We start from the raw sequence: 12,177 nt of genomic DNA, 5'->3' as shown, positions 1-12,177 counted from the left end.
TAAGGGCAAAAATAGGGAGGTTTTACTGCTGTCATGCAATCGGGTTTCATAGCTACAAGCTAATAGCTGTGACCGAGGAATTATTAAAGTGTTAAATATTTCATTTAAAAAGGAACATTATAGTCACTTTGAAAGGAAAACTCAGAAGCCGTTTTTTTAAAATATTGTCATCTTGGAGACAGCCAGATCTAGGACATGTCGGAAGCCCCGTTTTGTAGCCCGAGCTGGATTCCCACTTAGGTTTGGGAAAAGCCCGGCGCGGTTTCTTAGTTGAGGTACGGCCCCTTCACCCCAAATATGCCCCCTCTAGCCCGACAGAAAGCGGCCCGGGGCCTTTTCTGAGCTGGAGAAAGCCAAACAAAGCCAAACCCCAACTTCTGTTCCTGGGCTCTCTTTGTAGCCCCAGTTGGGCGCCAGTGGGTGATGGGAAGACTGGCTCCCTTAGACTTAGAACAAGGGCCCCGGGGCTACCCAAGAACTGGTCTGAGGGATGGCTGGGCGGGCTTTGAGATGCCCACTCTGCATCTGCAATGAGAATATAGCCTTTTGTGGAGATCAATCCCGGGCCAGAATCCTCTCTTTAAAAAAAAACAAAACCAACCCCCAGCCCCCCAACACAACTCCTATTTAAAAAAGCGACTGCTTTTGGCAAAATCCCACTTTTATTATTCTAACTGATTTGCTCATTACCTATAAGCAGATCAGTGAAACAAAGGCGCTCACACGCTTTCATATGCTAATTCCCGAAAAGTTTGGCTGGGTTAAGAGAAAAAAGTTTAAATGATCTTTTATCATGAAAGCAGCATTAAGCACTGGTTCTCTTCAAGAAAATAGCTCCTGTGAGTAAATGTTGCTGGTCAAAAAAAAACGTTGCAAAAGCAAATCCTGCCTTTTGTCAGCTCACTCCAAGAATCCCATAAAGCACGGTGCTCGGCACCCAGTAGGTACTCGGCACCCAGTAAGTGCTCAATAAGGCTTTCCTGATTCTTGACTGATTACCCAACGCCCAGAAAGTGCCCTTTGAAAAAACTTAATTTTTGCATTTTAGTTTTTGTTGTTACCTGTTGTTTTTACATTTACTCTAAATTTCGGGACATGTCCCTTCCCGTGAGTCAAGTTTTGGAAAAAAGAAGAAGCTCCAAGCCCAGAAAAGTAACTTAGCACAACTAACGGGAGCGTTGCCGGCGCCTGTGGTATACGCCACCATTCGCACGCGTGGCCCAGCCCCAAACCTGTTGGTCACCGACAATAACAGCTTTTCTCTCTTTCTTTTTTTTTTGCTCGTCCCAATTTCATAGTTCTCCTAGAGGGTCTCGCTGTATACAGCCGCCCTTAAAGCACAATATGCTCCATCACATCCGGGGACCGCAAGGTCATTGCCAGACGGCCCTTTTGTTTCTGGCCTCAGGGATGGACGGTGGAATGGAAAAGACCCATCTCAGCATTTTTAGCTGTAAAATGAGGGTCAGAACAGCAAGCACCCCACCTCCACCCCAAAGGACATGTGGAGGACCAAGTGAGGGAATGCCCCCAAAACACTCTGTGCCTTCATGCCTTAAAGAGGCGGCTTCCCACTTTCATGGGAGTAACAAGCCTAGAAAACAGAACAAATGTCGATCCGCTGGACCTCTGTGAAATAAGTAAGGGCTTGGGAGCCCACAACCACCAGAAATGGAACCCTCCGCCTGCGATTCCCGGGAACAAAAGAGCCACTAGGACAACACGCTCTTTTCCTAAAGTGGTCGCAGGAAATAACCCGTAAGATGCAGCACGCGAAGCAAAACTGGAAACGGACTAAATGTTTTTTTCCTAGCTAGAATTTGGTGGCTGTTTGTGGGAACATCTCGATGAATAAAAGACAGATCAACTGATTTCAGAGAAGATTCCCTGTCCATCTACAGAGCCATTAGTGCTGCCCAGCAAACACATTCCGAAAACAGTTTCCCGGGAATCCCGCTCTCCATCCCAGTCCTCCCCAGCGTGGCCGTGATCAGGAGGCAGGATGGGCCAGGCTCGCCTCCACACCATCCATTGTGGCTGCGGGATGTGCCCATCTCACTCACCATGAGTGCACCGAGCTAGACCCGTGCAGCGCCCAGTAGGACAGCGGCGGCTCGTGCTGCATGTACTGTCCACGTCCGCGGCCGCGAGCTGAATAGTGAGGTCCCACTTGTGCCGGACGCTGCCACGGTTCAATGCAAGAACACCGAGCGCGGGCTGGAGGACCCCCGGCTATCAGGATTACCCCCTTCCCGTCAGCGGCGCATGCAGGCGCCTTTTTGCACTTTTCCGGGAGGTGTTTCTGGGCCTCTGGGCTGGCGGGCTAAACTGAATTTTGGCTAAGAACGCTTCCCACTCAGTTCTTTTCTTTGAGAAACGATGTGACTATACTTAGAAAAGGAGCTTGGGGCAGGAAGAAGAAACAGGCAATTTACTTTACTATATTTCTAATTGCTTTGGTAAAAACACAAAGATTTTAAATGTATTTTATATACTAAGCAACTGAGTCAGGGTGTGAGGAAAAAAGCAAACTTGGGGTATGCTAAGGGAGAGCAGCCGTGCTGCCCGCCCCCCTCACCGCCCAAGGAAGGGGGAGGCTGGGTTTGGACCCGGCCGGCGGCCCGATCCCGTCTTGGCTCTGGGCTTGGCCTTCTTCCCCAGCGAGCTCCCTCCAGCTGCAGACCCAGCGATTCCAGGGTTCTGGTCTCCTTGGGGACATTTTAAAGTTTAAATTTTTTTAAAATTTAAAGTGTTAATTAACTCAATATTTTGAATTTAAAATCTTGAATGTACTGGTTTTAACCACAAACAAAAAAGGGAATAATAAAAACAATAAGGACAATTGTGGCTACCATTTACGTGAGTGATTCTCACAATAGAGGTTGTTCTGACTTTTCAGAGACCTTTAGGGTTTCCTTGGCAGAGATAGTGGAGAGGTCCACCATTTCAGTCTCCCGGCTCATTTTACAGGTGGGGAAACTGAGGCACACAAGGTGGAGTGGACTGCCCAGGGTCACATGGCTCTCGAGTGTCTGAGGCTGCATTTGAACTTGGGGAGAGGAGCCTACCCTGTTCCCCAGACTCAGTGTTCGCTCCCGCTAGAAGCTCACAGCTGTATTAGGGGAGATGCTTTTACTCTCCCCATAGTACAGATGAGTAAAGTGAGGTAGAGAGTTACATTTGTGGAGTCTATGGCTAGGATGTAAAAACCAGAAGCATGACATGAATGCCTTTTATTTCACGAAACGTCCTGTAAGAGAGGGCCGGGGGGATTCTAAAACACATCTAAAATCCCAGAAAGTTCAGATGGAAACGCTGAGCTTAGTCGGGCCAGCCCAGGCGCTCTCGTTGCCCACTCCCCATCTCTCAGCTTCCTCCCCAAAGCCGTAGCTTCGACCCCACGCTTTCTCCCTCCTCCCCCACCCAGCGCCCCACAAACGCTCGCAGCAAGAAGCGCGGCCATCTCAGCCTTGCGGGAGGCCAATTAACTGGTCAGCATTTTCACGGGGCCTCCCTCCTCCTTTTCCACCATAAAATGGGCACACCTGGTCCCTGACCAAGAGGAAATAATTGGACTGAATTAAAAAAACCTGAGCCTGCTCCTCTGTGGCCGGACAGTCTGTGGCAAACTGGGCTATGGGTGAGCAGAGCCTTGGTGGGGAGGGCGGGCCCAAGAGCCACGTGTGCCACAGGACAAAGGCCAAGAGAAGGGTCCCCGTGCAGGCCTGGGGAAGCAGGGTCGGAGGTCCTGTCTCCCCTTGGAATCCTCCCAACAGAGGCACGGCTGCAAGGATTCTCCCACAAGGCCTTGGGGAAGGAAGAGCTTCCTCCCCGTTCCTAGTCTACCCCATGGCCACCTTCCTGCTCCCTGTCTCAGGGTGACCTGGGAGGTCTCTTCCCTTCTTTTCCAAGAGCTTCTGAAGGACAGAAATTCACCTGCCCAGAGGCCCATGCCTCCTCCTGGGGAGCGCGGCTGCGAGGGCCCCCCTCCCCCATGAGGAGCGTGGCTGCGAGGGCCCCCCCGCCGGGGACGCAGCTGTGAGGGCCCCCCTCCCAGGGAGCATGACTGTGAGGGTTCCCGACCCAGGATGGGGCTGAGGATTGGGCCCTATGCACGATGAGCAGACCATAATGGAGGAATTGTGTCTCACTATCCCTTACTCTCCATGACAACTTTGGGAGAGACATTTAATGAGCTCAGAAAACCCCTCTTGGCTATCCCACAGAAGGTGACAGGTGCCAAGCATGCTCCTGGTTGGGGCTAACAGGGCCCTGGCGAGCCTCACTCCGCTGGCCAAGATGGCCGAGCAAACAACAAACTCACCGAAAACTTCCCAGCCACTCAGACACGCGTGCAATCTCGAAGCCGGCAAATGCCAGGAGTTGGAGCTGTGTCATTTGGGCAGCCGGGCCAAGAATGACCCAAGCGCAGGCCCGTTGGGGTCTGGGCCCTCGGCCCGGGCGCCGAGCAGCCGCTGCGGCAGGGGAGAAGTGTGGGCTAGAACGGCGGGCACAGAGCGCAAGGGCAGTGCCATGGACTTGGGGGACTGACCTTGCTGGAACAGGGGGTGATGCAAAGGCGGCAGAGGGAGGTCCTTCACCAGCTCAGGAGCACAGAAGTAGGCCTCGAGCCAGGCAGCGCACTGGGCCAGCGCGGCGGTCGTCTCCGCTGGACTCTCACGGCCGTCCCCGGATGAGGCGACCTCCTGGCTCCTGTGGAACAAAGGGAGAAGGGTCATCGAACGCTCAAAAACACCATCTCCCGGCCCGGCCGAGGCTGAAGGGGACCACGGGGGCCGCCTCACATGGCCGGTACATGGTGGCCAGTCCTGACCTCCGCCCCTGCACCTTCTGCATCCCACCCACCGAGCAGCTCTCTCTCATCCTCTCCCTCGACCGCTCAGAAACCTTCCATGGCTCCCAACAATCTACAAGGCAAAGTCCAGAGTTCTCTGCTCAGCATTCAAAGTTCTCTGCAAGGTGGTACACAGCATCTCCCACTCCTCCCCAGCATGTCCCCCCTCCTCGGTCCAGGCTGATCCAGTCAGGGCCTCTGGATCAGTGCCTTCGGCACCTTCTCTCAAACCATCCCTCGCCTTGCCGGAAAGGCCTTCCCACAATCCGGGGACCGGGGCGGGTGTTGGAAATACGACCATCGAGAACCAGAGGATCCCTGGTCGCCACAGTCTACATCCTAATTAGGAAGACAGACTTCTGTGGAATACGGAGAAAGATAAATATAAGCAAAAGATCTAAAACCCAAGGTAATTTGGGAAGAGGGGCCAGTAGGGGAGGGGGGAGGGCCCCCCCCGGGGGCATCCAGCAAGTTGGCCAGAAGGAAGATGGCACATCGGCCCCCCTCTCCAGCCAGCCTTCTCTCCTTGCCTCACATAGAGCCCCTCGTGTCTAAGAGTGACCCTACTCTGCCACCTAGAAAAGCAGAGGTCGGCTCACGTGCCGGCGGGCACGTGAGCTCTGCCCGCAGCCACGGAGGCCACGTGGTCTTTCGGTTCCTCAGACTGGCACCGGGCTTTGGATGGACCAAAAGAAGGAGGCTGATGGGCCGGGAGCTCGCTGTCATCCCTCCGGTTCTCCAAGGCTCGGAAGCCGGGGACAGGCCATGATCCTCTGCGAGAACGGCTGGGACCCCCAGGGAAAACTTCCCTCGAGGGAGGTTCCCATCAAGGCTTCTATGGCTGCTTCTGAGACACAGCCAGGCCCGCCAATGAGCACTTACTGGACTCCTGCTGTATACGAAGCACTGAGTGTTTGGCCCTGGCAGAGCTCCCCGTCCTCGTGGGCTACAGCGCAGAGGAAGGCACAACATGGGCGCCTTCCAGTCCAATGAGCATTTATTAAAATGTCTGCAGGGCTTGGAGGTGTTTGGGACCTAGGAAGGCGTCCATTTTACAGAGCAGGACAGGCGAGCTTTGCCCCTAAAATGGTGAGAAGAGTGCACTTTTCAAGGATATCTCACCAGATCCCCCCAATAACCCTGGGAGGTGGGTGATGACAATTCCCATTTTAGAGCCAAGGAAACAGAGAGAAGCGGCTGGACAAGGGTAGCGCGACTGGCCCGGGCTTTCTCAGGCCCAGCACTCAACCCGCTGCACCCCTTGCCGCGGTTTTACAGAGGAGTCTGGGCTTTGAAAATGCATGTCCAATTATAACACAAGCCCTTCTCCAACTGATGACGGGTCAAAGGGTACGAACAGGCAGTTGTCAGAGGAAGAAATTGAAACCATCTCTAGTCATATGAAAGAGTGTTCCAAATAACTACTGATTAGAGAAACGCACATTAATACAACTCCGAGGTACCACTACACACCTGTCAGATTGGCTAAGAGGACAGGAAAAAAGAATGACGAATGTTGGAGGGGATGTGGGAAAACTGGGACGCTGATACATGGTTAGGGAATGGATCCAACCATTCTGGAGAGCAGTTTGGAACTTTGCCCAAAGGACTAGCAAACTGTGCACACCCTTTGACCCAGCAGTGTTACTACTGGGCCTGTATCCCAAAGAGCTCATAAAAAGGCGAAAGGACCCACATGTTCAAAAATGTTTGTAACAGCCCTTTTTGTAGTGGTGAGAACTGGAAACTGAGTGGATGCCCATCCATTGGAGAATGGCTGAGTGAATTGTGGTATATGGATGTTATTGATCTGTAAGAAACAATCAGCAGCATGATTTCAGAGAGGCCCGGAGAGACTGACAGGAACTGATGCTGAGGGAAGTGAGCAAAACCTGGAGATCGTTATACACAGAAACAACAAGACTATACAATGATTCATTCGGATGGCCGTGGCTCTCTTCAACAATGAGACGATTCAGGCCAGTTGCAATGATCAAAGTGACAGAAAGAGGCGTCTGCATCCAGAGAGAGACTGTGGGGACCGATTGTGGTTCGCAACGGAGCGGTCTCACTCTTTCTGTTGTTGTTTGTTTGCTTTTTCTTTTCTTTATCATTTTTTCCCTTTTGCCCTGATTTTTCTTGTGCAGCAGGAAAGCTGTGGAAATGGAGGCGCTGCGCATGTTTAACATTGGGGAAAGGAGGAGAAAAATTAGGAGCACAAGGTTCTGCCAAGGGGAAAACCATGTTTGCGTATTTTGAAAATTTGAAAATAAAAAGCGATTATTTAACTTTTAAAAAGATGTCGGAATATATGAAAGAAAGAAAATGCGCCTTCCTGAGCAGGGACTCCTGGAGGTCGGACATTTAGATGGCACACAGTAGGTTCTTAATGAGCGCCTGACTGACTGACTGCCTTCCTCCTCTTTGCCACACCCAGGAACGGGGGGTCCCTTACTCAGAGAGCCAGGGAGGGTCTCTCCTGACCTTAAATTGGCCTTTCCAGGTCCGGCCACGGAGAGCCCTCATGGGAGCCGACGTTCTCCAAGGCAGACAGAGGGATGTGCCCGAGCCTCCGAACCAGCACCGACACGTCCAAAAGAAACTGGGGATGTTCACCAAGCGAGGGGCTGCCATCCTGCAGTTGGGCACGGCAGGTGGCGCTGCCCGCCTCTGCAGTCCCGGGCCTGGCACACAGAAATGCCGACTGACTCAAGAACCCCACATCGGGGAGGCTCGTCTTCACGCTCGGTGGTTGCGGCCCACAATATGGGGTCTTCCACGAGCGTGTGGCTTTCCCCAACAAACAAGCTCCTGGAGGGCGTGAATGCTTCCTTCCATGTCTGTGCCCACTCGTGGGAGGCGGCAGGGACTCAGGAAGTGCCTGAGGCTCGTGGCTTTGACCCCCTCATTCACCCTTCTATGTGGAGAGGGGTGGGGTCTGAACACCCCTTCTTGCTGGCTCCACCTCCTCCTGAGACCCCAGGCTTTCCTGAATGGTGACATCACAGAACAGTTCCCTGGGACAGCCACCTGGACCCCATGGACCCTTGCCTGGAGCTGGCTGTGGTTTGCCTCTGCCTGGGTGAGGGGCCTGACCTCCTGCAGCTCCCGGCCTCTGCCTGGGTGAGGAGCCTGACCTCCTGCAGCTTCTGGCCTCCGCCTGGTGAGGAACCACTCTGCCCCCCAGAGGGTACGGGGGCACCAGCTTCTCCTTCTCCAAGGCCTGAAGAGATTTTATAGCAGCGAGGTCCATGCAAAATGGCTTTTTTCTGCTCGTGCTAAAGACCTCGGCCCCGCTGGACTCGGTAGCTCTTTTTGCTCTTTCTCTACCGGTATTAGAGAACTACTCACGGGTGAAATGTAATTAAAACAGCTTTGATTCCGAAGCCGGGATTTATGATGCTACATTTAAAATAAATGACATTAAACACACACATAAAACCAGATTTTTAAAGCCATGACACAACTTTCCATTTCTACAATAAAATGAAATTTATTCCTCCACCTCCCGCCTCCCTCCTCTCCGCTGAGGTCGACTCTTCCTTGGGATCCGGCTGGCACGTGCCCGAGGAGCCTCACCCGGTCCTGGTGACCGTCCCGGCGACGGCTCGGCGGCGCTCCGGCCCGCTCTGGTAGGTGCCCTGGCTCTTCTGGCGAGGTGGGGCTCCAGGGCCAAGGTGAACCCGAAGACTGCATCACACTCTTGGACCTGGGGCCGAGAGCTCCTGGGGCCGCGGCCCCCGAGCTGCTGCTTTGCTCAAGAAGCCCCACACCTCCTAGGAGGTGCACATCCAGGCCAGGCCTGGGGGGCTACTGGTTACAGGGAAACTGGGCGCTCTGGAGGCCAAAAGCAGAAGGCAAAATGACAACCTTGGTCCCGTAAAACTTTTTACACAGACAAAACCAATGCAGTGAAAATGAGAAGAGAAGTAGGGAAGTGGGAAAAAAATCTGTGGAGTTGTTTTTTTGATAAAAATGAATATGGAAGCGACTTAAATTTTCAAGTCTAAGAGCTATTTCTCAATCAGCAAAAGTTCAAGGCAGTTTTAAGAGAAAATATCTAAGCAATCTGCAGACCTAGAAAAAACTGCTAAAAATTATTAAAAGTTAGAGAAATGCCAATTACCCGAATTCTAGGGTCCCACCTCATACCCATGAGATTGGCCAAACTGACCAAAAGAGAGGCTTGCGGGGCTGGGGGAACAGGCCCATTAATGCACATCCGGTGAGCTCAAAACTGATCTGGCCACTGAGCTATAAAACTGAGCAGACCCTCTGAGCAAGGCCTTCACCCCAAAAGACTGAAGGAGGAGGAGAAAGGTGTGTGTGTGTCTCTGTGTGTGTGTGTGTGTGTGTGTGTGTGTATCTGATTGTGACAGAATTCTCTGGGTTCCTCCCACTAATGACAGAGGTAGTTTCAGAGAACCCAGGAGGAGCTGTACAAATCACGCAAAGGGCACGAGGGCCGGTGACAACAGGAGCCGACGTCTGCTCACCGGACTCTGAAAATGGTGGCGACCAGGGAGGGTGAGGTCATGGGGTGGGACCTGGGTGGGGCCCGTGCCCACCTCAGAAGGCTGGCTGAGGGCGGGGGGTGGGGGGAGGAGGAGGGGAATCTGGACCCGCCGGAGGCTGGGGAGTGTGCACCTGCCAGGCCCAGGATTTCGCTCTTGCTTTATCAGCCCAGGACAGGAGGGAGAGAGCAAATGGAAACAACTCAAACCTCAAAGTAAAAAGCAGAAAACCTGGGGGCTCCCAGTTTATATTTTCTTTGGAAAAGGTGCAAGCACCAGCCACAAATTAGCAGATGCCCAGCAGGCGGGGTTTGGGGGACCATCAGGTGAGATTGGGGGGACCAGCAGGCAGGGATTGGGGGGCCAGCAGGCTGGGGCTGTCTAGGAGCCTTCAGTAACTTTGGTAACTTTTCCGAGTGGCGCGTGACCCAAGCCACCCCTGTTGCCAGGTGGCGGAGCACTGTGGCTCACCATAGGTGTGGTTTAAAGTAATGTTTCCGAGTGGCGCCTTCCGTTCACACCTGGAGCACAGGGGCGATTTGACCCCGGGGATCCCGGCGGGGGCCCAGAGGTGTTGGGGCCACGTGTGGAACACTCCCAAGGCAATGGCTGCCTTCACGAAGCTTACACTTGGAGGCCGTGGCTGAGCTCGGAAGGCCCGAGCCTTCACTGGAGAATGAGAAAATGAAGGATCTGCACAGGGGCTGGTCAAACGCCCATGGGCATGTGGCCAGACATGCCCTCTGCTCTCTTATGATGGCTCCGGCTCTGGGGCAGGAGTTGGGCTTCCGCTCGGCCCCCGAGAACCCCTGAGACTCCCAGGGAGAGCCACGCCACCGGACCAGGGCTGAGGGTAGGAGGACGCCCCAAAGCTGTGGAGCAATCAAGTCGCGAATGAGCCCTTGACTGGCGTGCCTCAGTTTCCCCTCCCATATAGCAAGGGCTTCCACCCCTCTGTCCTTTTGGAGGTGAAGTCGCTGGGATGCCATAGACACTGAAAAAAGGGTGTGGGCTACCTGAGCTCCTGGTGGCCACATGGCATCTAGAGCCTCACTTCAGAATAGCTCCGAGTCCCCAATAAACACCAAGAGATGTTTATGAGGCCGTGCCAGAAGTTCCTAACGGACGACTCCTGTCCGATAAACCCCCTGCCCTCTCCCTCGGCAGAGTGGGGTTTTGGCGCCGTGCTTGGGGAACACGTTGTAGCCGAGAGCCAGTTCTGAGGACGCCCCTCACTCTGGTGACCGGCCCCGATGGCCATCATGGGCTCTTCCGCCCAGTCCCCGAGCTCCTTCACTCCGTTTGACGATGAATGGCACACAGCCCCCCGGCCTTTGCCCCCAAACGCCATCTTAACGTTCCCCTTCCTCACCAGCTTTCAGAAGCGGCCGAGTCTCTCTTAGAAATCAGCCCAAATTAAAGCGGGCCCTGCCCAAGGCGCCCCAAAGAGTCTCCACTCGGCGGCCTGTTATTCTTAAAGCGAATAAACGTGAGCAAACAAACAAGCCGGCAAAGGCCGGCTCTTCTCCTTCCGAACGGTGGAGTCGTTAAAAGGAAAAGTCTGTTTCATCAACACCTTAACATATCATTAAGACAGGCTCCTATTTGATAGATGAAGATAAAAACACCCCAAAACTGCCGATGAATTATGTGCTCCCTGATGATTCCAAAACAATTACCGGATGCAGAGCAATCTCGTTAAATTTTATTCAAAAGCTTACTCCACTTGTGTTTTCTCTTATTTTTCTATCAATGAAACCCAGGAGGCTTCAGCCCAATTCATTATGTATGAGACCCAACTTCCAGCGCTTGACTGTTGATTAATAGGAAAGTTTGCCGTGCGCGCGCTTGCAACATTAGACGCGTACAATATGCTAACTTATTCTTTCACCGAAGCTAATTATTTACAAGAATGACTACTCGAGACTCCGATTTATTAAATGCATGCAGCCAGGCTCCATGGGGCCCCCAAAGACAGGCTGGAATAAAGATCTCGGGCTTGATGTGACAACTTCCACAAACGCGCTTATTAATAGTGGAGATGTGGCAAATCAAGAGTTCAAATGGCCGCCTTCCGTCCGGGGCGCCCCGGCTCCGGAGGGCCCTTGCAATCCGAGCCCCGCCCATCGGCGGTAAGAGGCACGGTGGCCCCCTTTTTCCGAGAAACGCTGGCCTCAGAGTTCCCTTCGCCCCCCAAGGCCACTCTCGGTCCTCAGCCCAGGGACCTTTCTCCCGGTGATGTCTCTGTGGTTGGATGACCCTGTCGGGGTTCTGGGCCCACTCATGGCCCGGCTTCTGAATGCCCGTGTGGGCCACGGGCGGACTCTGGGCTGCATGACGGATCCACCAGGATCTCGGCTGAAACCGCAGGAGCCCTAGGCCACAGAACAGCGGCTTCTGAGCGGCTCGGCCTTGGGGGTCTGGAGAAACAGGCGGGAGGGGCTCTGGCTGCTCGTCCCTGCCTCCCCTGGGTCAGCTCCTGAAGGATGCAACGAGAATCGGGCTTCTCATCACATACTGAGGGGAGAAAAATCTACATCCAGACCCCAAAGGCGGCCAGCCGGTCATTAAACACGGGGCCCCTGAGGAGGCATGTGGACAACAAAGGGGCCTGACCTTTAAACAGAGACAGGGATGGATGGATGGGCCACGGTGGCCTCGGGAGGGGGTGAGGGGCGAGCTCCAGAGAAATGACTTATTCCACTCTGGCGTCGGGGAGCCCCTAGCACCTCAGCAGCGCTCGGTGCACGAAGTCCGGGCTTCCAGAAGAGAGAGGAAGGTCAAGAGCTAGCAAAAGTGAGAAAAATC

General features: G+C 53.7%; 1 protein-coding gene across 1 annotated transcript in view; it reads right to left on the bottom strand.

The window, feature by feature from the left end:
* Window positions 1-12,177, bottom strand: part of MGMT (O-6-methylguanine-DNA methyltransferase) — a 181,228-nt gene that overhangs the window by 36,662 nt on the left and 132,389 nt on the right. The window contains exon 3 of the mRNA XM_051982721.1: window positions 4,553-4,713. Within this exon, the coding sequence (XP_051838681.1) occupies window positions 4,553-4,713 (161 nt within the window). The remainder of the gene's footprint in view (window positions 1-4,552; window positions 4,714-12,177) is intronic.

The sequence above is a fragment of the Antechinus flavipes genome, chromosome 2, assembly GCF_016432865.1.
Source record: "Antechinus flavipes isolate AdamAnt ecotype Samford, QLD, Australia chromosome 2, AdamAnt_v2, whole genome shotgun sequence".
Classification (NCBI taxonomy): domain Eukaryota; kingdom Metazoa; phylum Chordata; class Mammalia; order Dasyuromorphia; family Dasyuridae; genus Antechinus; species Antechinus flavipes.
This window is presented reverse-complemented; position numbering and strand designations above follow the sequence as displayed.